Raw genomic sequence first — 27525 nt, 5'->3', positions numbered from 1 at the left:
TAACGAATGTGACACTTTGTAGCTCGAGTCCAACAATCGGGTCGGATATCCGGGTGTTACAGTCCAAAATTGAATTCATCTTCAATTTTGTAAATATTATTATTAAATATTTACAAGCTCAGTTTACAGAAATGGGGTCCTAAAATCAAATTTTTCGACACCACTAGAAATCGGGTCATTACACTTCCTAAAATTTTAACCTGGTACTTTATAATTCAATCCAACTCGATATTTGTTTTTTTTATTTCCTAAATAACATCTTTAATTTTTTTAATTAAATAATTTTCTCAACCCATTTCTAATTCTATTAAAATCATGATGACTTTACAAGAAAAGAATCTATGAGAAAATATATTTAGTATTTCTATATTCAACGAATTCACTATGAGTAAATAATTTATTCCCTTTTCAAACTTCATTTAATTCAAAAATCATAAATTTATTTCTAGGTCATTTTCATTTTGGAGAAAACCACATTCATTTCCAATTTTTTCCCATTTATCCAACTTTATCATTTATGTTCATTTGATTCAACATGCGATTAGAACTCAAATGTTTTATAATTAAGTTTCAGCTTTTAGTCTATTAATTATAAACTCATTTAGTCACAAAGTCATTCCACCATAGTATTGTGACTGATTTTTCCCCAATAGCATACCATTACGAAAGCCACTCGACTAATGCTTGTACAATGACCTTGTCATAAATGTGTTACCCTTATAAGATATACTTAATCTCTTTGGGATAAATTTGCTCTCCCAATATTATCCTATTTTATGTCATGGTAACCATTACATCTTCATGAAAATTCAATTACTATCAAATAGTAATCAAGTCATTCATCACAAAGACGAACGACCCGTGGTCACGTTCACTTTTCATCAACCATGTAATGGAAATAAGAGGATATCATTTACTCATATTTCAGGCTATAAAATCCACTATTGTGAATGACGCTACATACTGCAGAAGTCGTATACCCAATACACCAGCTCTCATTTCTTTATCTATTTGAACTCAAGTTTTTACTTACATCAAAGTATACGAGTCACACTGTTGGGAAATGTGTCCATATTGTAGTAAACATGTAATTGTTTTCTATATATTTGAAAGATGAATAAATAAACAAATTTCACATTTCATATTATGTCTTTTGTATTTTTGTCTTTCATATTTTGCATGTATAGCGAAATTGTGACAAACAAATATTAGTTCATTGATTGTCTAAGTTCAAATTGATGATAAGTGGCATTGTAAAAACGTTTACATTGCGAGAAAGACATCGTACTTTAATAGATAATCTAAATGAGTTTGTAATCATGTAAAAGAATCAAAGTGAGCATTTGATTCAAATATTAAGAATGATTATTATGTCGTCTACAATTCCAATTGAGGAGATGGCTAGTCTTGGCTATCGAAGCAATTGACTCCACAGGTAAAGAAATAGATGTATTCATTGACAGAATGATACATTGCACTGGACCCGAGATGAATTAATTCTGAATCCATTTGTGAATTAATTCATTTGTGACATTCATGGTGTGATTTACCTAAATCTTGAGTTAGCCACTGACCATGTGTATGTAACTCATGTGCTTTGATATAAGTGGAGGGTTATGGTCTAAAGATGATTGGGTCGACAGCCTGTATGTTGGGTATATGACTTGTGAATGGCACTACTTTACTAGTAATAGTGGAATTCATAGCTCAATTAAAAAGTTAACAATATTCTCTCATTGGCATTGTGTGGATTGATACATATGGAACGTGGTCACGTGTTGCTTGTTCTAAAACAAGCAATTTATCAGTCATTTATTGACAGTGATCATATTAATCATTAAGAAGACACAATGGTGACAATGAGATAAAATAAGATTGTATTGAGTGAACAGATTTAACTCAAAAGAATTAAGGTTATCATATGAGGGTAACACACACATGACGAGGTCATTAGGAAAAGCAGTTGGATGAATTGCTTTTGTAAAGAGTATACAATAAGGAGTTTTCAATCATGGTACTTCTTGTGGATTGACTCCATGATTAAGTAATTGTGAATTATCTGAACAATGCTTCTGGACATAATTGCAATTACTAGAGCCTAATTATATATGTCTAATTGGTCCCTCCGCTAGCTCAACAAAAGCTCGATCGGATTGCATTTAAATTAGAAGAAAATTCTACGACTTTGGAAATAATTTAATTGAGTCGATTTATTCAATGTGGAATTCAATTGGGCGATCGTAAAATTTGTTTAACTAGAGAATTTGATTAAAGAATTTTCTTGAAAAATTAATTTCAAAAATCTAAGTGATTTTCGGGTAAATTAATTTTGATCAAATAAAATTAAATTAATCGAATTAATTAAAATTAATATGATACTTTTGGAAATTAATTTTCAAGTCAGGCAATTGGCCTAATGGGTAATTGAACTTGAAAATTTGACCTAAGATCAGAAATTAGGCTAAGAGCCCAAAACCGAGACCAATACCCAAAAACTGGTCGAGTCGGACCAACAGTTCAACCGGTGGCTGGACCGGACCGATCAAGCCGTCATTGGAACCGGACCAAACCGGCAAAAACCAAATTAGCTCGGGGTGCCAACGACTGCGACGGTAACATTTCGGTGGCCGAAAAATGGTCGCAACGGTGGGTCTTTGATGGTTGAGTTGCGGAAGAATTACACTCCTACTAGGACTCTATTAAAGAATTTGAGTTAATATTAACTATTTCAAAAATAAAATTATTTTAATAGATTTAATATTAAATTTATTTTAATACTTATCTTAATAATATTTTATTAAATTAATATTAAAGTGATTATCTTAATATTAAATTTAATTTAATGTTTATCTTGTAGATAAATATTATATTAATTTAATAAGATTTAATATTAAATTTAATATTAAAGTGATTAAGTTTAATCATAGTTGAACTATCTAAACTCTTCCTATATAAAGAGAGCCTTGGGTCATTATTTATACACACTTGAATTCAAGAAAAAGTTGTAGAGAGAAAATTCTCTAAAGAAATTATTTCAAAATAATTTAGAGATATTTTTCTTATTTATAACCTAGCCCAAAATTTTAGAAAAATTGCAAAATTACCCCACTCGTAATTTTTGTGAAAAATTTTCTAATTTGAAGCGAACCCATACTCGGTACATGTGAGCTTGAAGATACTGGAGAAGACTACTCGGTCGAAGCATTCATCCTAGACAAATCAAAAAGGTACAATTTTAATTAAGTGTTTAGTACTTTAGATATCACAACCAAGTTCTTGTTTTGAAAAAAAAATTTAAATTTTGGTTTTTCCCTAAATTTATTTTCCGTTTTGTTTTCCAAACCTGATTTTCCAACACACACATACATAGTCCGTCATCCACTCAAGATTAATGTATGCCACACTTTAAACTTCACAATTGAATAAATTCATAAATGGATTCAAGATCTATTCTTCTTGAGTCCAGTCCGGTGTACTGTCAGTCTAGTCAATCACATCTATATCTCTATCTTCCAGGAGTCATTCGCTTCGATGCTCAAGACAAGGCATCTCCCCAATTAGACTTGACAGACGTCATATTAATCTTTCAATTAGTTTGCTCATTTTCGATTAGACTAAGAACATGTTTAGGTTGTATACCAATATAAATTGTCTTTCCGTATTACGATCCGACCACATAATATCGTTTAATATTAGTTTAAACATTAGACAACTAGTGAGCCAATATTTGCTTCTACTTTGATTTGCATGCAAAAAACACATAAGGACATTATACGAAGTATATTAATGTAATCCATAAATTGTTTCATTAACCAATCTGCTCGAAAAAAATTACAAGTTTACAAACGAATATACTACACTCAGGGTACCAGATCCAACACAACCCCCTTCAAACGACTCTAATTTTTTCTCCAAGAAAGAAAATTTGGCAAAAAAAAGTTTGAAAATCATCCCCACAATCTAAAAAGCTTGTTAAAACTCTTTTAAAAGAAAACTCGAGAAATTCTTGAAGAGAAAAACTCAAAAAGAATTTTATTAACTCAAAAGAAAAAAGTTTCTAAATGAATTGATGAATTTTGTACAATGAAGAGACCTTTATATAGGTTAGCAAAGTACACCTAAATAAAACTCTCAAGTCCACTAAACTCTAATTAATCTAAATAAGAAGCAATTTTAAACTAAACTTTCTTATTGACATAAACTCCTAAAAAAATATCCAAAATCTGGAAGAAGTAAATAATAAAATAATAAAACTTAATAAATACAATATTGGGCTCATATATAATAAAAATTAAGCCTAAAAATTGAACCCAATATGATTTAAACTTGAATTAATATCCCGAAAGTCGTAACTCCATAATAATCCCGTCCAGAAACTCTGCTTATACAATCTTCACTAAAACAATTATAACTTAAGTTCTTGAACTCGAAATCAAGTGATTTAAAGTGAATTGTGAAGCTAAGAGGCAGATCTTCGATTAATATGAGACATATTGGCCCAGAAATGCCTAGGTCCTTTCCAAAGATGCATCACAAGTCAAGTGATTATAACATGGCTAGGTGTGTGGGCTTGATTGGGGTCCTTGAAGTGTAACGCCTAAGCTTGTTAACAATTTCTACATGGACTTGTCATCATGGATTGAGATTTAAGTCCACGTACAAAATTGATCCCTTTTAATTCATCCTCGCTTCGTATTGAACTCCAAAATCTGTTGTCTTAGATCTTTAAATTTTCTTCTCGAAATTTCTCCATGAAAAAGTCTTGAATGAATAAGTTGAGTTTTGACTTCAACTGCTTGAATTTGGATCTTGTGATTGGGCATTGAGGGAAACTAAGCCCATCATTATTATTTTTAGATCTTACTCACTAAAAATCCAATTAATGGATTAATGACTGTCACTTGTGTCAAAATTAAAATTTCAAAAAATGAAAAAATAGGGACTTAAAATGATCTAATTGTAGAATAAATACTAAAATAACTGTACTATAGTACATGACTAATAATTGAATATAACCAATCAATTTTAATTGCTAATATTCGGTCGAGACAAAAATCGACAAATTCAAAAAGGATAAGGATTAAATTGACCAATTTGAAAAGTACAAAGACTAAATTGATCGAATTAAAATACAACAAATTCATAACTTTCATATAGCATTGAGACGGGCAACAAATTTAACCTAAATTAATTAAAAAAGCACTTAACATCGCATCCTAAACTTGCTTATAGAGTTTTTTACTTGAATGGGGTGAATTAAATAATTGTCCTAAGTATAATATTTTTTATTAATAATTAATCTAAAATTATATATATTATTATTAATGATTAATATTACTTATTGTTAGTAGGTTCTATCCAACTAGTTCAATTATATAGTTGAAACAAATAAAAACTATATATAAAAGAATATAAAACTATTTTTTAATTTTATTTTTATAATATAATAAAAAGTAAAAGATATTTTATTAGTTGAATTTTTTTATTTAATGATAAAAAATTCTCTTAGTAAATTTTAAAAAAATTAATTAAAACCTTAAGAAAGACATATACTATTAAGTCCTCAATGAAAAAATAATCAGTTAGGGTTTTTCATTAATAAAAACCGTCAGTTGATCGATTTGACTGTTAAATATGTTGATGTGGCAAATGATGTTGACGTGGCATGCTAACATGGAACTGAGATGATCTATACTTTGAAAACCAAAAATAGATGGTACTAGTATATTGCATGCTTCATAACTTCATTTGTAAGTGGAATCGAGATGATCTATACTTTGAAAAGTATATGTTAATGATGCAAATTCAGATTCAAATGATGAAAAACTTAATCAAAGACCAACAAATGATGATAAATAGTATATGTTAACTTTTAAAGGAATAGTCCAACAAATATGAATGCTAAAGCAATTAGATAAAATTTTGTATAATTTTCATTTTTTATTATTTTTATTAGTAATCGTATTATTTACTATTTTCTTGAACTAATATATTACATATGATGATTTGATTGTAACTTTTATTACTTGTCTATAAATTTTTATCATGCAACAATTTTTATAATGATTAATATTTAAAAATATAAATTATGTAACTGTGTAACATGATATAAAGAATCACAATATAATTACACTCTATTAATCAAACAAATTTAAAAATTATTATTTTTATAATTACAACATAATGTATTTTATTCAAATAGTTTGTACTGTCGATGTAAATGCCTAAGAGACAATGGGTAACAAAATTCTTAATTGTATTACGCCACGTAACAATGTTGATCACACTGAAAAAAGCAAAGGACTTGTTTTAAAATCTATATTAATTTATTAAAATTTATGTAAATGTAAATATTATTTAATATGTTTGTGACAGCAAAAAGTTACCCAAAAGTAGTAGTTTAACCAAAGTAGTTTTTAAGTATTATATGAAACGATGAAATTCACAATGATATAGACATACAGTAACTACCATAACCATAACCTTAAAAGTATCTTAACCAAATCACACATCATAGGTTCATAATTACATTGCTAATCCACACATTAAACCAAGAAACAAAAACTCACAAAAATGGCAAAACCCGAAACCTCAACACTCAATTCCTCCATAGTTCTCACAAAATACACATAAAAATAGTACAAACCCAAAGCATCCACTAAAAAGAAAAAGAAAAAAGAAAACCTCATCTCCTGCAGCGGGTAATCCTGGAGCATCCTCTAGAGTAAGGGTGGACTGATCCATGTGCCTTGAAACAGTTGTTGGTATAATAAGACCTTCCTGATCTTGGGGGACATGGGATTCTATTAGCAGAAAGCGCCGCGTACGAAATGTAATACCTCATTCTCGTCCAAAACAAAGATCTACGACTATGCCCAGTTTCCTCTTCACCATCTACCTCTTCTTCACCTTCATTGTCGTTTAAGTCACTGTAAAGAAACACAGAAAGCGGCCATTCCAAAGCATCTCTCATCAGCTTCAAGCTTGTCTCTTCAACTTGGGCATCCACTTTCGATCCCCACAACACAATGTAAGAGATGAAAAGGAGCAAAAGGAGCTTGCTGAGAAGTGAAGAAGAAGCCATTGTCAGTAACAAGTTGCTTGCAAGGAGAGTTTTGGATGAAGAAGAGAATAATTGAAGTGGTTTTGGTTTTGGGGTTCGGTTTAAGGGGACAAATGGGGTCACAATCAGCACAGAGATGATTGATTTACAGCTGTGCTTTCAATCGATGCCCTCCATTACCGCGTGCTTCGGTTCTTGAGCCAATCAAATGGAATTGATCGTGTTCTGTGTGGTAGCGTTCCATGGTTTTAGATTGGCTTTTGCCGTTGATTTTGTGATGTTTGTGGGTGCATTATTGGCTCAATCAAGGTCGATTATGTATTATGTTTATGATAGGGGGACATGGTGCACATGCGATGGAGGGGATGATGGAGATGGACGCGGCTGGCCGCTAGCCTGACGTGGTCGAACTACATTGGGCCCCTTGATTCTCTTTACAATTTTTTTCTCGAAATGTAATTTTGTTGCAATTAAAGGGCTAATCTTTAATTAGGCTTATAAGCATTTTTTTTAAATTAGGGGTGTGTTTGTTTGGTGGAAAATGTTTTCCAGAAAACATTTTCATTCATTTTCGGTGTTTGTTTTGTGTAAAATGATTTCTATAGGAAAACATTTTACAAACACGGGTAAAATCCAAAGTAAAATTTTGGAAATTGTCTTACCGATTTCTAATCCGTAAGACATTTTCCCTTTCTCCTTTCTCTTCTAAGCAGTCTTCTTTCTCTTCTAAGCAAATTTTCTTCCACATCCTCTGCCTCCTCATCTCCGTTCGTCACCTCACCTCACCATCTCCGCCCGTCATCTCCGTCAACCGCCGGCCTTACTTGTATTTTAAAGAAACCTTAAAAATTAGCGACCACAGTCAAGAAAAGAAGACCCGAAGCGGTGGTTCTCTCTCATCATCAATGTATTTTTTCATTTAATTCTTTTAAAATCCAAATTGTTTGTTGAAACTTCCATTGTTGAATATTCCGAAAACATTTTTTCATTTAATTTTCACCGATTTGATTCCGAAAATCCAAATTGTTTGTTGAAACTTCAATTGTTGTAGTTTTTTTCTTTTCTTTTTCTTTTTCCTTTCGAATTTCTTTGCTTTGATGTTTTTATTTTGTTATGTTTGAGATGATGATGTTGGAATCATTTACGATAAAGAGTCTTCTGAGCGACAAATTCGATTCGGTAGTGCCAAAACGATGTCGCTTTGTCCGATTCACTGAGTTAACTGACTTACCCAACGGAGGTGCTTTCTAGAGGATTCATGCTTGGAGGAATTCAAGTATGGGAGAATAAGGAAAGTCTTGAGGATGCTAAAAGTGAGGTTTGAAGTTGGTGTTTTGAGTCTTGATTCGGTGACTAAGTTGGGCGAGTCGAAATGCGAAATAAGGGCGAAAGGTGGAGGTGGAGATGGTGCACCCATGGCACGAGTGGATAGAATTGATGGAGAGATTAGTGCAAAAAAATTATTTTGATCATAAAAGAAGAGATGATGAGAAGATGGTGGAAGACTTGGGATTTGATATGGCTAATGTTGTTGAGGAAGTCAAGGATGATGTTGGAATTGATTTTAAGGACTACAAGACTGCAAACCGCTTGTATCAATGTTGGTCCCTCTTTAGCGATCTTACGCTTCTTTGGTTTGAATTAATATGTTCAATTTATGAAAAAATTGTTTATGGAAGGACTTATTTTGAACCACTTGTTTTGATTAGTGTTAGTTTGCCTGGCTCTGAAATAGAAAGTTGATTTCAGGTCATTGTCGAGACAGGATATTCAAATTTTGGTTGGTTTTGGATGCGGGATCTTTGACAAGAAGGTGGTTTTCTCGCAAAACTCTTGAGGAAATGTGTCCACCTTGATGAAGGAGATGTAAGTATTGATTCTTTTACTCCTTTTTTGTTTACTAATATATAATGTTGCTTTCTTTTTGGTGTTCTTCATATTTCAATTTTGCGGTTTTTTTATGCAGAAGATTGCCATTCTTTCTTTCTGTTTTCGATAGTGATAAATTGTTTTGTGAATCAAGTTTGTAGTTCCTGCAGTTTGAGGAATTCTTGCGAGAGAGGATACCTTCTGACGAACAAAGAGGATGAGGCGCGAACTATTGATGTTATGCATGTCCTAGTGGCCTATGGTTTTGATTACGTGAATGGTTCAATGGTAAATGAATCATTACGAAAAAAAAGTCTGTAAAAACTGTCGCCCGTAAGTTGCTTTATGAGGTTGTAAAGTTGAGTGTTGTTCCTATAGATCCAAATTATTACGAATAGTGAACATTTGTAGAAGTCCAAGTCTCAATTTTTCATATGGACGATGCACCATTGTATACATTTGATCCATGGCCGCATGTAGCAACTAGCTATACTTCATGGGTTCAAAATTCTAAAGATAACTTGTATAACCTTTTGCGAATAATGACCGCAGTTAAATCGATTGAGGGAATAATTGATCAAGTTGAGGAACAATTCATGTCTCTTGGCTGCACCACGAGTTTTGGAATTTCACGATCAATAGATTGCGTGATGGTTGGATAATTGACGGAAAAGTACATAATATGCTTGGTTATCAATTGAGGTGAAATACGATCTCGTTACATCATGAATTTTTTCTCCGGTTCCTTTCGCCATTGTAACAATTTTGTTATTTGAAAAGGGCAAGAAAAGGGAAAGTGAAATGATGAGCAATGAGGATAGAGATAAGCGTTTGTCATTTGCGGGTAGAGCTATCTTTGTATGATTCCTTTAGTAGGTATTGTTTGATCCTTAAATCTTTGTTCGAAAGGAGCGGCTCATGTACTAAACTTTTAACTTTTGGCATTTGTTGGAATGGCATTGGAATGCCTAAGGATATGGTTAACACTGCAAATACCAACCTTATCTTTCATTTTGTATTGGGATTTTTCATTAGATACAATCGATATGATCCACTTTTGTGGATGAAAGTGCATTTTCATTTCAAATTAGATATTTTTCTATATTTTCTATATATTGTTCTACTTCAATACATTACTAGACAAGTTTTTGCTACTTAGTTATTAAACTACAAATATGTTGATTAGTTTTTACCATTTACATGTGATGTGAATGAATCTTATAGGATTATTGTCAATCTTGAACAATTAAACCATTTGATTGATATATTTAATTTGATTTATTTATTTATAAATAAATTATTGCAATATATGAAAAACAATTTAAAATATAAAAATTATTAATATGTATATAATTTTATTAATATATGTAAAAACAACTTTTTCGAAAAATATTTTCAGGAACTACCAAACAACAGAAAATATTTTACACAGATTCATCCAAACACCAGAAAATATTTTCAGTAAATCATTTTCCAGAAATGTAAATCATTTTCCAGAAATCATTTTTCGGAAAACATTTTACTGGCAAACAAACAGACCCTAGAGGTAAATAGGTTTTTTTAGATAGAAATAGAAATTACGTTCAGTTGTGCGCGTTTTCCTTCGACGGTCAAATCCAATAGCTCTTTGAACATTGGTCGTGTAACGATAAAAAATTTAAAAGGGGCAATGATCATTCTTTTTACCGATAAATACGCCTCAAATTTATTTATTTTTCACTCATATTCTATTCTCTCAATTCTTTCTAATTTCCTAACTCTCTTAACTTTCTCAATTTTCTGAAGTTCTTGTTCTAAATTTTTCAATATTCTCGTTTAAAAATATTAGTTTTTTTTTAATTATTATGTATTTTATTCGTTCGGATTAAGTTTTCACGAATAGCAACCTTTCTAATTCGTTTCGATGGCAATCACATTTCTGTCACTTAAGAGTAATGGTAAGATGAAAATTTAATTTTCGTTATTTTCGATTAAGTTAAATTTAAATTTTTTTTTTTCAATTGAAATATTTTTTATCATTATAAATAAGCGGATGATCGTATTTTGGAGGCGTTCATACATAATTTGACAAAGCCTCTGATCACTGAAATTTTTGGTTACTTGCAAGAGGCAGAATTCTTGCATACGTCTCATATGCTTGGGGGCTACAAACTCGATCCTAGACTCATCAGCGCGTTGGTGGAAAGATGGAGGCCCAAGACACACACTTTCCATCTTCCATGTGGCGAGTGTACAATCACACTAGAGGACGTGGTGTTACAATTCAGTCTACCGATGAATGGGTCAGTCGTCATGGGAGCAACGATCGTTCCTGGTAAAGAGGATCTCTGCACTGCATTATTGGGGAAGGTCCTGAACAAGTTTGATGGTGACCAGATATCGATGAATTAGTTGGAGAAAAATTTCGATAAGCTTCCTCTGCACGTGACTGAGGTTGTCAAAGAACAATACGCCCAAGCATTCATCCTTCAATTAATCAAGGGCATTTTAATGCCCGACAAATCTCGAAATTTGGTACACATAAGGTGGCTATTACACTTAGTAGACTTCAAAGAATATAGACAAATAGTTGGGGATCAACCGTGTTGGGCACATTGTACCGAGAGTTGTGTCGGGCTATAGAATCGGATAAGATGTCAATCGGTGGTTGCTTGCTCCTACTGTAGTCGTGGGCCTGGTGGCGGCTATCATTTCTACGTCCCCGAGTGAACAACCCACACATGTTTCCGTTGGTGACAAGGTAAAAATTATTTATTAATAAATGCATAGTTTGTACAGTAAATGTTTTTATTTATTATATGTTTGAAATAAAATATCATTTTTACAGGTGGAACCATTAGCCGAGTTACGTAGGACTACTCGATGGGCTAGAAGATATTAAGTTGCTGTTAGATCAACGCTCGGAAGCCGAGGTTAATTACATATTCTTTCGAAACTATATTAATTACACAATGATTTGTAAATATAAAATTTTGTACATAACGAAATTTAAAATTATGCATTTCAGTTTGAATGGATACCATACACAGACACCGATATCATATTTTGCATCCCACCGGGAGTGTTGGGAAATCGGGGGATGTGGGACACAAAGGTGCCGTTGATAATGTACACGACGGTGGAAATGCACGAATCGGGCGGTGTGATGCGGTAGTTCGAGTATCAGTAAAAAATTCTACCGACACCGCGAGGCTTAAAGGAGCTGCATAATGTGGACATGCGGGGGAAGAATGACGAGGATTGGCGAAAGGTTCACAAGGACTACATCGAGGCTTGGGATCATAAGATGGAATTCTTACCCATCCGTAAATCTTTTTCTCAACGGACATGATAGCCTGTTTGGAATACTTGTCATGGTTCAGAGTCGCTGGCAAGCCATATCTAATATCAGTAGAATAATGTCAGAAATCCTAGGACGGGAATCTTGGGACTCGCCTTCACCATCGATAGAATAATGTCATAAATCATGTCAGAGTCTAGCTTGGGATGATCCTGACTTGCACCTGTCGCAACACAAGTATGTGGACAGAAAAATTTCTTTATCGTCCATAGCCCAGTTTTCTTCCATAAATATGCCATGCTTTTTCACTTGCACCTCCTATCGCGAATTGCACACTTTACACTCCACCTAGGCGTACTTTCTCTAACCTTTTTTTTCAAAAGTACGTGTTCGTCCAATTTTCCAGTCGTTTTTAAACACGTTTTAAATATATTCCTAGAAGATGTTAGTCTTGCAATGCGTTTTTGACTACGGGAAATTTCTACTTTGCAATCCAACCCTTCCCTCACGCCTATAAAAGGGGTCTTCCACTCCATGCTTCATTGTCCCTCAAACATCTTCTTCTACAACCTTTCCATCCCTCATCTATAAAACACTTCTCCGTGTTAAAAAATTCCATCGCTAAAATTTTTTAATTGATGTTCGAGGTATTATTGAGTCGTCAGTAATGCGCTATCGCTCCGAGTCGCACACATTTCATTTATCTTACAGAGATGGGACCATTATCTTCGAAGCCTATCCTTTCGGGCTAACAGCGCTTGCCATTATTAAACAACCCATTAATAACTACAACTACTGTCACGCTAGCCCAAGTTTGACCTCTACTTTTGCTGAAACATCTGCTCTCCCTCTGAGAGTCCTCTTGTGTCCACCTCGGTGTCAGCCTTCGGATAAGAATAAAATGCTAAAGATACCGACTGTGTGGAATTAGAGAAAAAATTTACATTGATTACACCAGACATGGTCTTACATGGGATGTTCTCATGTTGGTGCCCATGCCATGTCCCAGACATGGTCTTATAGGGGACCTCTCATCTCGGTGCCAACGCCATGTCCCAGACATGGTCTTACATGGGACCTCTCGTCTCGGTGCCCATGCCATGTCCCAGACATGGTCTTACAGGGGACCTCTTATGATCTTAAGGATGCCAATGCCATGTCCCAGACATGGTCTTACATGGGATCTCTTTACCCAAATGTCATGACATTCGTATCCAGTACCATCCTTATGTATCAACGGGACTTTTAAATTTTAATTCTCTATCATTTCATACTTAGATCATCATCAAATAAATTCATAAAATAAATTCATAGTTGCTGGAAAATAACAGCATTGATAATAAATATGGAAATATTGCATTTATTTACTAGTAAACTTACCTCGGTACCAATTATAGCCAAATTCACCAACTTAGTCTTCAACTTTATTCTTCCCTTTGTCTAACCTCGAGTTTCGTACTTCTTGATCTAAAATAGTAAATTTAACTTATTTAATACTCACATTCAACAAAACAGCCCTTGACTCTAACTTTTTCAAAATTACAAATTTGCCCCTAAACTTTTACATAATTACATTTTTGCCCCAAGGCTCGGAAATTAAACTTCATCTCTTATTCTTATGTTTTATAACATTATGAACATTTTTCCTTCTATGGCAACATCAAATTCCCACTCTAACATGTACTTATGAACATTAGGTATTTTTACCGATTATGTCGTTTTACTCGTTTTCACTTAAAATCGCTTAGCAAAAGTTGTTTAACATAATTTCTAGCTTCATATTCTATCATAAAACATCAAAATAAACACTTTTCACCTATGGGTATTTTTAGAATTTTTGGTTCAGCCAATTAGTACAGTTTATTAGTTAAAGTCTCCCCTGTTTCACCACCTGACTGCCCTGACCTCTAGTCACTAAAAATAAGTTTTCTCACTGTAGGATTTTCATATGAAGTTCTTACTTGTTTCTACAGAAAATAAACTCAATGAGAAATCTATACATATAAACTATAACTCATAAACATTTTGTACAATTTTAATGATTTTCTAAACTCAAAACAGGGGACACCAAAACTGTTCGACCTGTCTCACGAAAATTCACATATCTTAAAATATAAAATTCCTTTCACTACACCGTTATTTTTCCATGAAAATAGACTCAACAAGATTTAATTCCATATATCATTCACCCTCTAATTCATTTTATACTATCTTGGGTGATTTTTCAAAGTCACATCACTGTTGCTGCCTGAATTACATTTCTTTGCAAAATTTTATCCTTTCATGATTTCCATGCATAATTTATCACCTAGACTCTTATAACAACAAATATCTTCATACTTAACCATTTTAATAACCATACATCATCAAATACTTACACACCATTCTTTAGCAAAATCATAATCACAAACATACAAAATAACTAAATCCCTATACATGCCATAACTCAAACGTGATTCGATATAAAATACCGAGCAGTTGTGGTTGATAGTGTGGACGATCTCCGACTTCTTTAGGATCCTTGAAGTAGCTTTGCAATACTATAAGAGAAAGAGAAATAAAAGAAGTAAGCATAAAGCTTAGTAAGTTTACTAGCAAATATTTTGAAGTGATGGATCAAATTAATTTAATTAACTAAATGCAAATGAATTAACCTAAATGCAATGAATGAAATGCAATGAAATGATTTTAGCAGCAATTTCACAAGTTTTAACAACAATAACATGCATAAGCTAGAACAATTACAATACTTGACTCAATTCATCTTTCATCATGTTTAACAATGTTCCAAAAAAATTCCATGGCAACTCGATCTTTCTTTAACTTGGAATCTCATATAAGTTCTTTCAAAGTCTTATACTTAAAAAAAACATGTATATTTCTATGTCCATATTTTACTAAGCATTCCTTAGAAGTTATGTGAAGTAACAAGGACGTATTAGGTTTGAAACAATTTAATCACATAAACCTAAAGTTATGTAAGGTAATAGTGCTCTCTCGAGTTATTACGAACCTTTAATTTAATCGAATTAGGATCTAAATTAAGCATGCATCTTCCAATTATCATGTCCATTAATCGCCATCTGATTAGGATTGATCAACTAATTCTAATGCATCAAAACATATTTTTATGCATGAATAACATGAATGATTTTAATTGGAAACATGAACGACAGATGCACAGAACATCGTAAACATGAATCAAAATGAATTTTATCAAACTATTGCAATCATTCTAGCTAAAACAAAATTAAGTCACCATCATTAATGGAAAAAAAATTAAACAATTTGCAAACATATTTGAATAACTAAAAATAAAAATAAAGAACAAGGAAGAAGGAACTTTTTATGATTTTGGCGATTCTCTGAAGACTGATCGTGGTGGTTTCTTCCAATTCTCATGATTTCTCCTTCGCAAACTGCTCCTCAAGGTGGTTGGCCAAGAGAGTTTTTCCTAAGGAAAATTCTAGCTAAAGGAAAGTGGGGAAATGAATGTCTTATGTGTGGAAGGGAGGAAAGAAAGATGAGAGAAAGATGATAGAAATGTGAATTGAGGGATGAATGAAATGGGAGATGGAGTGGTATTTATACTAGAGGAATGGCTTGGGAGTTTACTAAAAATAACATGGAGATCCCTTGGATTTCTCCTTTTCTTGGCCGGCCATAAGTTGTGGAGAGAGGGTTGAGTGGTTGATTGATTCATGCTTCATTTTATGCATGAATCATGCAAAGGGTTGGACGGTTTTCAAAGGTTTAGTTGGAGGTTGATTTCTGATTTTTTTCACACATATAAGGACCTTCAATTCAAATATTTCAAACCTAATTTGGGCTAATTTTCATGCCTTGGTCGAATTGGGCTCTTCTCCACTTGTTGGACAGTTTTGACAACCCAACTAGTTAGCAGACTAGCCCTTCTCAGCAACCAACTTTCAACTAGGTCAAAGCAATATTTCCGAGCCCAATTTATCTTCTTTACCGTCCAAAGTATTGGATAATCAACTCACTTATATGTTTCTTCAATTGCTCCCAACATTGAGTAATTTTAATGGTCCATACTGCAAAAATTTAACAAAGAAATTATCATATAGCATAATTCAATGAAATTATGTAAAATTACAAACTTTACTTGAATTATACCCAATGTCTCAATATGAACCAAAATTACATAATTAGCTATCCAAATGTTCAAGATTTGCATGAATTCTAAGTAAAAAGGTATTATAAAAGTCTATATAATTTAGACTTATCAATGGTCCTATCTCGCCACGACATATAAAATGTATGTGTTATGAGGCGCATTATCACATCCCCGACTCCTCAAAACTACCTTTGAAATTTCCTAGTTTTTGTCAAAAATCCTAAACCCAAAAACCCTAAACCTAAAAATATTAAAAACTTTAAACCTAAAAATATTAAAAACCTTAACCTTAGGAGATAGAAAGGGAAAACGTGTCCAGCTGGGTGCGCTTCCCATTTCTCTCTCCAAAAATAGCCTATTTCCCTAAGGCTCAGTTTGTTTGCCAGTAAAATGTTTTCCGAAAAATAATTTTTGGAAAATGATTTACTTTTCTGGAAAATAATTTACTTTTTTGGTGTTTGGATGAATTTGTGAAAAATATTTTCTGTTGTTTGGCATATTTCCTGAAAATATTTTTTGGAAAAACTGTTTTTACATATATTAATAAATTTATATACATATTAATAAATTTATATTTTAAATTGTTTTTACATATATTGCAATGATTTATTTATAAATAAATAAATCAAATTAAATATATAATAATACTCAATTATTAAGCTACAATATTAATCGTCATAAATTGAAAACAACAAAAGTCAAATAAATTATTTGTAATTGTGTTATAAAAATAAAAAACAAGGATTGAATAATTATAAATTAGCTTCCAAACCACAATTAATACTAGAAATTAATAATATTATCCCAATGCATAATTAGTAGTACACCACATAATAACAACAACATTGTTCAAGTGCATAACTAATATTACACCACATAAAAGTATCAATATCTTCAACCTTGAGAAAATTTTTGAAGCCAAATTTTTTTATGCTTCTTACTTTTAACAAAAAAAGCTTTGGCCTCGGATTCATGACTCACTAGATAATCAAACACAGAACATAAGAAGTCATCATCAAATCCTTCTTCCTCCATCGACATCACTTCTTCGTAAAGATGTGGTGTCTTATCCGCAGTAAATTGCTCCAAAGCATTAGCAATTTTGCCAAGTTGTTCACCCACAAATTTAATTTGTTCATCAACGATACTTTCTTAAACATTTTTTCTTTTACGTTTGGATGTGCCAGATGAAGATACATTTTTTCTTACCTATTCAGCCTCTTCATTGTCGCAGTCTAGAGGCACTGAATCTTGGTTACCATCATCCAAATCTATGTCAGCAAATGTTCTGGCAAAACTCCCTGTTGCCATATTTTTGCCAACAACCAAAGCCATTTCATCATAATGATCAATGCTTTATTCAAAAATGGTTCATACTTCTTGTGTGCCTGTTGGATATTATGCACAATTAGAATAACAAGTAAAAAACAATTGAAATATACTTAACATATATATACATATATTACCATCACTGCTGCATCATATGTCGCTCTATCACATGTAATCATTTTCATGTTATCATCCCATCCAAAACCACTTTCACCTTGAATTGAGCATATAATCTGCCACTGGTTTTTTACAGTCCTCAAATGATTTTCCACATGCTTCGCTCGTATTGGACTTGAAATCTTTCAGAAATAGCTTCGGCAACTCGATTAATAGAAACTGCTTTGAAAGTATTAGAAGGTTTATTTTCTCTCTGGGCCTCCTCTACTAGAATTTCAAAAAAGAAAAGATGTTCCATCAGTTTTGTGCACCTGAATTGCTTGGAGGTCCGTTCTTTGTTGCCCTTACACATTCTACATTAATAATTGTCATTGTCAATCATTTCAATATCCAACAAGCTTAAAACATAATAAATTCAATATCCAACAAGCTTAAAACATAATAAATTCAATATCTAACAAGCTTAAAACATAGTCAATATCTAATAAATTCAAGACATAATAATTTCAAAATCTAATAAACTAAAATGGAACCTATCATTATCCAACCAACATTAACAAAAAAAAAACAATTTTTAATACTAAACATACATAACATAGAAACAATAACCCTAAGCCTTAAACCTACCTAATATTTCTAACCATATAATTAGTCCACATAGTTTGTGCAATTTCGTCTCTCTTAGCAGACCATTCTCTTGCTTCTTCTCTTTCTTCTCGCTCCGTAAGAGTTGGTATTATCAAATCAGACTCAGGCTCTTCATATAATCCTTGATTAAGTAAATCACTAGGATCAACTCCCATTATATGATTATGAATGATACAACAAGCCAAAACTATATCTACTTGAGTTTGAAAATTCCAAAATGGTTCAGCATCTAATACACGAAACCGTTTCATCAAAATCCCAAAACACGCTTAATAGTGATTCGTAATGATGAATGACGAAGATTAATGAGTTCCTTTGCATTTTCAGGCCCTTGAACACTAAACTCTTTTAAATGATATCAGACACCACGATATGGGGTAATATATCCATTTCGGATGCCATATCTAGCATCATCAAGATAATATTTACCTACAATTTTACAAAACATAATTAGTACTAATAAATTATGAGCTTACTAGATCTATTTGGTATTTAATGATAATTATTACCTTATGAAATTCTTAATCCTCTTGGGCGTGAAAGTGCATCACTTAAAATACGAGAATCATGTGCACTACCTTTCCAACCAGCTAGAACATAGGAAAATTTCAAATCAAATGTAATGGCAGCCAATACATTTTGTGTCGTCCCCCCTTTACGACTACGAAATCTTCCTTGAATGCTAAGTGGGACGGATGTAGGAACATGAGTTCCATCTAATGCTCCAACACAATCTTTAAAATAAGGATAAAACCTTGGATTGTTTCTGATTTCACTAGGAGTTGACTCATCAGGTAATCTAATAACTAGTTTGTACAATTTCAAAATAGCTCTCAATACAACCCTAAAGTAATGGTGAACTGTCTCAGTTGATCTATAATATCTAGATCCAATCACTCGAAAACTTACATTATGACCAATTATATGTAAAAATATAACTTACTCCCTAATATTCATAGATTTAGTTTATTGTAACAAATTATTCCTACTAAGAATATCACACAAATTAAAAAAGGAAATCGGTCTCATCCTTATCACATCAATACAATGCTGATCACCACTATATAAAATACTATTAATATAATTTTCTCTTTCATAATCTCGATTCACACGAGGGTGAGAAGCAACTTCCTTCGTAGTTTTTAATTTTTTAATCCAAAGAGCCCCAAAAGCTAAAATGAAGCCACGACTCCGACAATTGCATTTTGATCTTGATTACGATACATCTACACAAAATAATGCCACACAAATATTTGATCACTACAAAAAAGATGCAAGATTTTCATAAGTGCTTGTTTTCATTGACGTTATCAAAACATTTCAGCAAATAATCCGCTACATCGTTCGATAGAACTGCAAGGTTTATTGATAGAAAAACACCAATCCACCCAACTCGAACTTTGACACAATACACAGATTTCAAATGTAAATCTAAATTGTATATATTTCTAATCCCAAACATAAATCTAAATAAGTGGTTTGATATGAGATTGTCCTTGAAAAAATACAAAAAAATCCAATTATTTAAATCTTAGGATTTTGAATTTATATTATGTATTTTCTAAAGAGTAGGGACTAAATTAATAAAAATTATAAACATTAAGGGTTAAAAAATTATTTTATCTTTTTATACTTGCCACATCAACAACTCTAATAGCAAAATTGGATGGAGGGACTAAGATTTTTAAATAAAAAAAGTACTGGAAACATGGTAGTAGGCACCATACTGATACCGGCTGGTACGTACCATTTCAGTCAAAATGTCGATGCGTTTCAGCCTGTTTCAATCAATACCAACTTGTATTGGTAAGTACAAAATTTTGATATTTTAAATCAATTTTTAAAATTTTTATATTAACCATTTTAATTTTTCTATAATCATATTTAAAATCAAAAGTTGTTAAATTAAATTATTCAACCTAATTAATAATCTTAAAACTTATATTTATATGTATATAATTAAGATATATTTACATGTATATAATATATAATTTAGTAAGAAACTAAAAGTTAGACTATAATTATATATATGAAAATATTAAAATGTATTATAATTTATCAAAAAACTAAAAAACTATATATATGTGAAAAATATTTTAAAACATGAAGAATGCTAAAATAATGCCTTTGAAATATGTCAATTTATAAATAACGCCATATTACCGACATGAAAATTTCACTCAATAGAGCAAAAAACAAGCCATACCTCCAACTATAAATAGTGTTCCTATTATCCAAAAGTTAGCATACATCCATAATACCAAAATGTTGAACAGTCCTACAATAAAGAGGCCGTGTGTAACCTAAATCTTGAAAGCAGACTCAAGACTCCACAAAACAAACGAGACCGGACTATCAGCATCATTCTAAAATTTCTCATTGTGCACTGATAAGATTGATGCCATAAAGTAGAATAAAGTTGGAACGGGATAGCATAAATCCACCTAAGTCTTAGAAAAGCCTAAACATTACATGTTTACCCGAACTTTTAAGCTACTCTAACTTTAAAAGAAAAAAGTTCCAACATTCCATTCAAATTTCAACATAATAAAAATCTAATTTGTTTACCACTTTCAACCAAATGAATATAACCAAGAACCCATTCTTCTTTTTAAATAAAAATAAATAAAGCTACAGACTGTACCAAAAATCCAATTTAATGTAATTGCCAAATATAAAACCTAAACTTATATATATATATATATATATATATGTATCACTTACAAAAGCAGGATTGCAAGATAAACAAAGTAATACAATTTCAATACCAGCCTTGAAATGACAGTTCTTTATACACTCAAAAAATTTTTTAACTCTCCTTATCAAACCAAATGGTTCAAAATCCACAATTCTACATTGCCTAAAAGCTTAAAAAACCTAGAAAAACCAACAAAAACCCACTGGAAATCAAGTTTTTTTGAGAATAAAAAAACTATACATAGAATTTTGATATATCTTACTTCAGGGTATGATTTCCAATCAACACAACCATCAGATTCTAGAAATGAAAAAATTCAAGCATCTTTGCTAAGAATCTAACCTAATAAACACATCAAATCAGCATCGAAAAATCAAGCTTAATTCTATGACTTTATCAAACAAATTTCAAAGATAGATCAAGGTTGACAAGCATAAAATCCAAATAAATCAATCATCTCAACCTCATTTTGAGTAAAATCAACAAGTAGCTATCCCAAAATAAAAGCAAAACACAAGATTTTAAGGAAACAATACATTACCATGCTTAAAAGCACATAAAGCAAGCAAGACACGGAAATCAAGCTAAGGAAACAACTCCACATTATTACAAGAAAAGAAGCCGAACCCAATCTGCTACACGATTGAAACCCTCTCACTAAACAGATCAATCTTTTTTGTTATTAATCCTTGTGTATGAACAGGTGTTGCAGGATGACAGTGAAAGAAGGAAGAAACTGAATCTTCTAAAATATGAAGCTGTATGCTACTCATCAGAATTCTCAGTTAGTTGTAAGGCTTTATTTTTCTATATTAAGTTATTTCAATAATGCATCAAGGACTGGAAAAATGGAAAAATGTTTTAGTTGCAAACCATGAATAAGTCTTACATCAGACAATTGTTAAATTTTTTTGAAAGGTGCTAATTGTTTGTCAATTAATCTTGCAGCTCAAAAGGGAATTAACACTTAAAAGTACATAAAGCAAGCAGGACATGGAAGTCAAGCTAAGGAAACAACTCCACATTATTACAAGCAAAGAAGCTGAACCCAATCTGCTACACGATTGAAACCCGTTTGTACTTTGGAAAAAAATCACCGTGGTGAAAGGACTTAACCACATGCAAGCTACCAGAAGGGGAAGACAGAAGGGGATACCAGAAACAACAATAAAAATTCCCAATTCGACATAACCACATGCAAGCTACCAGAAGGGGAAGACAGAAGGGGATACTTACAATATCGACAATGGGCCAACTTTGGGACGTTTAGATCCTGTAAATTCGTGAGGGGAAGACAGATTGAAGAAGGAGAAGGACGAAAAGAGGGAGGGATTTTCCGAAAAATGTCTTACGGAAATGAAATCGGTAAGACATTTTCCCTAAACTTAGGCCATTTTACCCGTGTCTTGGAAAACATTTTCCAAGTGTAAAAGGTTTTCAGGCTTCCAAACACTGTAAAATCAGGAAAACATTTTCCGAAAAATGACTTATAAGCCTAATTAAAGAAAAACCCAACATATATGGCTAATTTAGCCAATTAAGAGAGGTTTTTATTTCAATATTGCATCTTTTTTTTTTTGATGTAGTTGTTTTGAGATTAATATTTAAAATGAGTTTTAAATCAAAATTCTTCATGCGTCATTAATGTTAATTTTAATTAAGTTATTTATAAATCAAGAAATTACCTTTTTATAATTTTTTATAAAATTATATTATCTTTAATTAATTTAAATTAATATGAGTTAAATAATAAATAAGAGAGTTCATTCATTGTAAATCATTCATATAATAATGTTGTATTCTAAAACAACTCTATTTTTCTTAAATTGCATACCAAACCATTCAACATAACTTTAGAAGTTTAGAAGTCTGGAAATTTGCAACTGGTCTAGAGAGAAGATTTTAAAGATTAGAAATTTTCTTCAAAATCTCAAAAAACATTTGAAAACATCAAAAATTTGAAGACTAAAAAAACAAAAAGCCGAATTCGTTTTAAAGAAAGCTACTTTTGGATCTTGTCTGATCTAGAGAAATAAGGCTAAACTCATTCTTCAAGATCAAGTCTAAAAAAGCTCTTAAAGTGGAATCATTCATTCATGATCAAGTCCCATAGACCCTTAAATCAAAGCTCTTCATGTTTCGGTTGCATCAACACAAAAGAGATAAAATTTATTTTCAAAGTCAAGTCTCGAAAACCTTTAAAGCAGACTCAACCATCCAAGATCAAGTCTCAAAAACCTTTTGATCCAAACTCTCTCAAAACTAGTGTTCAAGATCAAGTCTCGACAACCTTGAAGTGAACTTCATTTATTCCAAATTAAATGTTCGTTTTTTTCACTTTTTTATTTTATAGAAAATGTTTTCATCATTGTTCTTTGTTTGGCTTAGTAAAATGAGCTAAGTTAATATAAAGGTAAATCGGGAAAACCCATGTTTTTATGTAAAATGACTTGTTCTTTTATTTTTTGGAAGATATTTTACGATCCTTGATAAGGACGAACACGAAACAAAATCGTAAGTTTGTCCAAGTTGCAAATTTGGCCTAGGGCTCTAGTCGAATGAAGTAGAACTTGGAGTTTGATACAATCTGAAACGCAAACAAATCTAAGTCAGATTTAAGAATTAAAAAGAGAAACAATTAAAACAAGTAATAAAAGATAGAAAAAGAACAAGGAATCCAAATTAAAGATTAGAAACAATTAAAGAATATCATAACACAATAGCAAATCAACGAAACAAGATAGATGGAAAAGATGGAAAGTGGCGTGTAAAAGTCTTAAGGAGTCTTGGAAACCAAATAAATTCACAACCCCCTTTGAACGACTCTAATTTTTCCTTAAAGAAAGAAAAGTTAGTAAGAAAAAGCTTGAAGATGATCCCCACAATCTGAAAAGATTTTTAAACTCTTCTAAAAGAAAACTCAAGAGAAATTCTTGAGGAGAAAACTCAAAGTAAATTTTTTGAGTTCAAAGTGAATAATGAATGAATTGATCAATTGTGTATAATGAAGAAACCTTTATATAGGTTAGCTAAGTACATATATTATTTACACTAAACTTTCTTGTTGACATAAAACTCCTAAAAATCTAAAATTGAATAAATAAATAATAAAACTTAATAAATACAATATTGAGCTCATATATATATATATATATATATATATATAATTAAGCCTAAAAATCGAACTCAATATTATTTAAACTCAAATTAAAAGCCCGAAACTCATAATTTTCATAATAATCCCGTCTAGAAATTCTGCTCACATTGTCTTCACTAAAACAATCATAACTTGAGTTCTCGAACTCAAAATCGAGTAGTTCAAAGTGCATTGCAAATCTAAGAGACAGATCTTCGATTAATAGGACGACATATTGACCCAAAAATTCCTAGATCCCTTCGAAAAATTCCTAGATTCCTTTTAAAAGTGCACCACAAGTTAACTGATTATAACATGGCTAGACATGACGTGACATACTATTTGGCGACATCACAATGTGGAGAAAATCTCGTAGCGACGTCGGCTCTGTACTTTTCAAACTTTGTAATTTGGCCCTTGTTTGATCCCAGGTTAACTTTAAAGCTCACGTAAGTTCGTATTAAGCTCAAGAAATGTTTAAATTTGTTCTGAATGACTTATAAAATTATAGATAATGATTTTCAACTTGAATTATCCGTTAAAGGTCTGTAACTGTTCTGTTTGTAGTGTAGCACTCTGTAGCTTAGTCTTGGTGATCGAGACGGGTTAGGGTCGTTACACCTTTAATCAATAATACTAAGTTAATAACACTCTTCATCACAAGCTTAATCAAAATTTAAACATATTTAATAACAAGAATTTAATTGTTAAATACTTAATCATTCAAATATCATGTAAAATACAACTAAATAAGAAAAAAAACTAATGTAAAGAAACCTTAAAATAATAATAAATTTTCTTTCTAAATAAATATAAGAATGTAAAAAAAGTGAAAAGAAAACATACCAAATATGGTTTATATAAATTTCTTGACATTTAAGATTGAAAACTCTGGTAAAAAGCTTTAGAATTACCAAAGAACTTGAGTTGAAGTCTCGTTATAAGTAATTTTAACTTTCTTTTCGGTGAGGATTAATTTTATAATTTTATTGAAAAAAAATATTGAAACACTTTGTCTAACCGAATGATTAAGGAGGAGAGGTCGGATGAGACTTTGATTCCCTTCAACAATATCTGCTTTTATTTCTTTTTGCATCCAAATGACCAAATCCAAATAGAAAAAATAGAATAAAAGAAATGAATTTGATTAATCAGTAGAGATATTTACGATTTTTTTAAAGTCTATATTTATAAATATAAGGAATATAAATAATATACACTCTACTCCTAATAAATAGTAGAATTCTAATGAATATCAAACTTAATGATAAAATTGTATTTGAATTCAAGTTTTGAATAAATAATATAAACTATACTCCTAATAAATATTAGAATTCTATTGAATATCAAACTTAATGATAAAGTTGTATTTGAATTCAAGTTTTGAATATCAAACTTAATGATAAAATTATATTTACTCTTGGTCTAGAGAGAAGATTTTAAAGATTAGAAATTTTCTTCAAAATCTCAAAAAACATTTGAAAACATCAAAAATTTGAAGACTAAAAAAACAAAAAGCCGAATTCGTTTTAAAGAAAGCTACTTTTGGATCTTGTCTGATCTAAAGAAATAAGGCTAAACTCATTCTTCAAGATCAAGTCTAAAAAAGCTCTTAAAGTGGAATCATTCATTCATGATCAAGTCCCATAGACCCTTAAATCAAAGCTCTTCATGTTTCGGTTGCATCAACACAAAAGAGATAAAATTTATTTTCAAAGTCAAGTCTCGAAAACCTTTAAAGCAGACTCAACCATCCAAGATCAAGTCTCAAAAACCTTTTGATCCAAACTCTCTCAAAACTAGTGTTCAAGATCAAGTCTCGACAACCTTGAAGTGAACTTCATTTATTCCAAATTAAATGTTCGTTTTTTTCACTTTTTTATTTTATAGAAAATGTTTTCATCATTGTTCTTTGTTTGGCTTAGTAAAATGAGCTAAGTTAATATAAAGGTAAATCGGAAAACCCATGTTTTTATGTAAAATGACTTGTTCTTTTATTTTTGGAAGATATTTTACGATCCTTGATAAGGACGAACACGAAACAAAATCGTAAGTTTGTCCAAGTTGCAAATTTGGCCTAGGGCTCTAGTCGAATGAAGTAGAACTTGGAGTTTGATACAATCAAACGCAAAACAAATTTAAGTCGATTTAAGAATTAAAAGAGAAACAATTAAAACAAGTAATAAAAGATAGAAAAAGAACAAGGAATCCAAATTAAAGATTAGAAACAATTAAAGAATATCATAACACAATAGCAAATCAACGAAACAAGATAGATGGAAAAGATGGAAAGTGGCGTGTAAAAGTCTTAAGGAGTCTTGGAAACCAAATAAATTCACAACCCCCTTTGAACGACTCTAATTTTTCCTTAAAGAAAGAAAAGTTAGTAAGAAAAAGCTTGAAGATGATCCCCACAATCTGAAAAGATTGTTAAAGCTCTTCTAAAAGAAAACACAAGAGAAATTCTTGAGGAGAAAACTCAAAGTAAATTTTTTTAGTTCAAAGTGAATAACGGATGAATTGATCAATTGTGTATAATGAAGAGACCTTTATATAGGCTAGCTAAGTACATATATTATTTACACTAAACTTTATTGTTGACATAAAACTCCTAAAAATCTAAAATTCGGAATAAATAAATAATAAAACTTAATAAATACAATATTGAGCTCATATATATAATTAAGGCTAAAAATCGAACTCAATATTATTTAAACTTGAATTAAAAGCCCGAAACTCGTAATTTTCGTAATAATCCCGTCTAGAAATTCTGCTCGCATAGTCTTCACTAAAACAATCATAACTTGAGTTCCCGAACTTGAAATTGAGTAGTTCAAAGTGCATTGCAAATCTAAGAGACAGATCTTCGATTAAAATGAAGACATATTGACCCAAAAATGTAACGGCCCTGTTTTAGCTAAATCGGAACAGTGGTTTTGGGACCACAAATCTGAGGTTAAAATATTTATTTTATTATTTTATTATGGTTTACAGCATGATAGAATTATTGTGTGAAATTTTTGTAAAGAAATTTTACCATTTAAAGGCTTAATTCGATAAAAAAAAAACTAAATCGCGTAAAGTGCAAAAGTTGTGTTGTATAAGCTAAAGGTATTAAATAGCTATAGAGCTTTAAAGGGAGGTATCTATATGGTAATTAGACCATTAGTGTGTTAGTGGATGATAGTGGTTTGGCAATGTAGTAATTTTTAAATATTATAAAGGTTAATATATTAAATTAGGTATT

The 27525-nt window shown here is 31.4% G+C and overlaps 1 protein-coding gene across 1 annotated transcript; it reads right to left on the bottom strand.

Annotated features, from left to right (window-relative positions):
* Positions 1-6453: 6453 nt before the first annotated feature.
* On the bottom strand, positions 6454-7270 carry LOC105763368 (protein RALF-like 34). Its single transcript, XM_012581592.2, has one exon. The coding sequence runs from the start codon at positions 7082-7084 to the stop codon at positions 6686-6688; it is 399 nt and encodes a 132-aa protein (XP_012437046.1). The 5' UTR covers positions 7085-7270; the 3' UTR covers positions 6454-6685.
* Positions 7271-27525: the final 20255 nt, after the last annotated feature.

This window comes from Gossypium raimondii, chromosome 12 (assembly GCF_025698545.1).
Source record: "Gossypium raimondii isolate GPD5lz chromosome 12, ASM2569854v1, whole genome shotgun sequence".
NCBI lineage: Eukaryota > Viridiplantae > Streptophyta > Magnoliopsida > Malvales > Malvaceae > Gossypium > Gossypium raimondii.
Note: the sequence above shows the minus strand (reverse complement) of the source record. Positions and strands in the feature narration are given on the sequence as shown.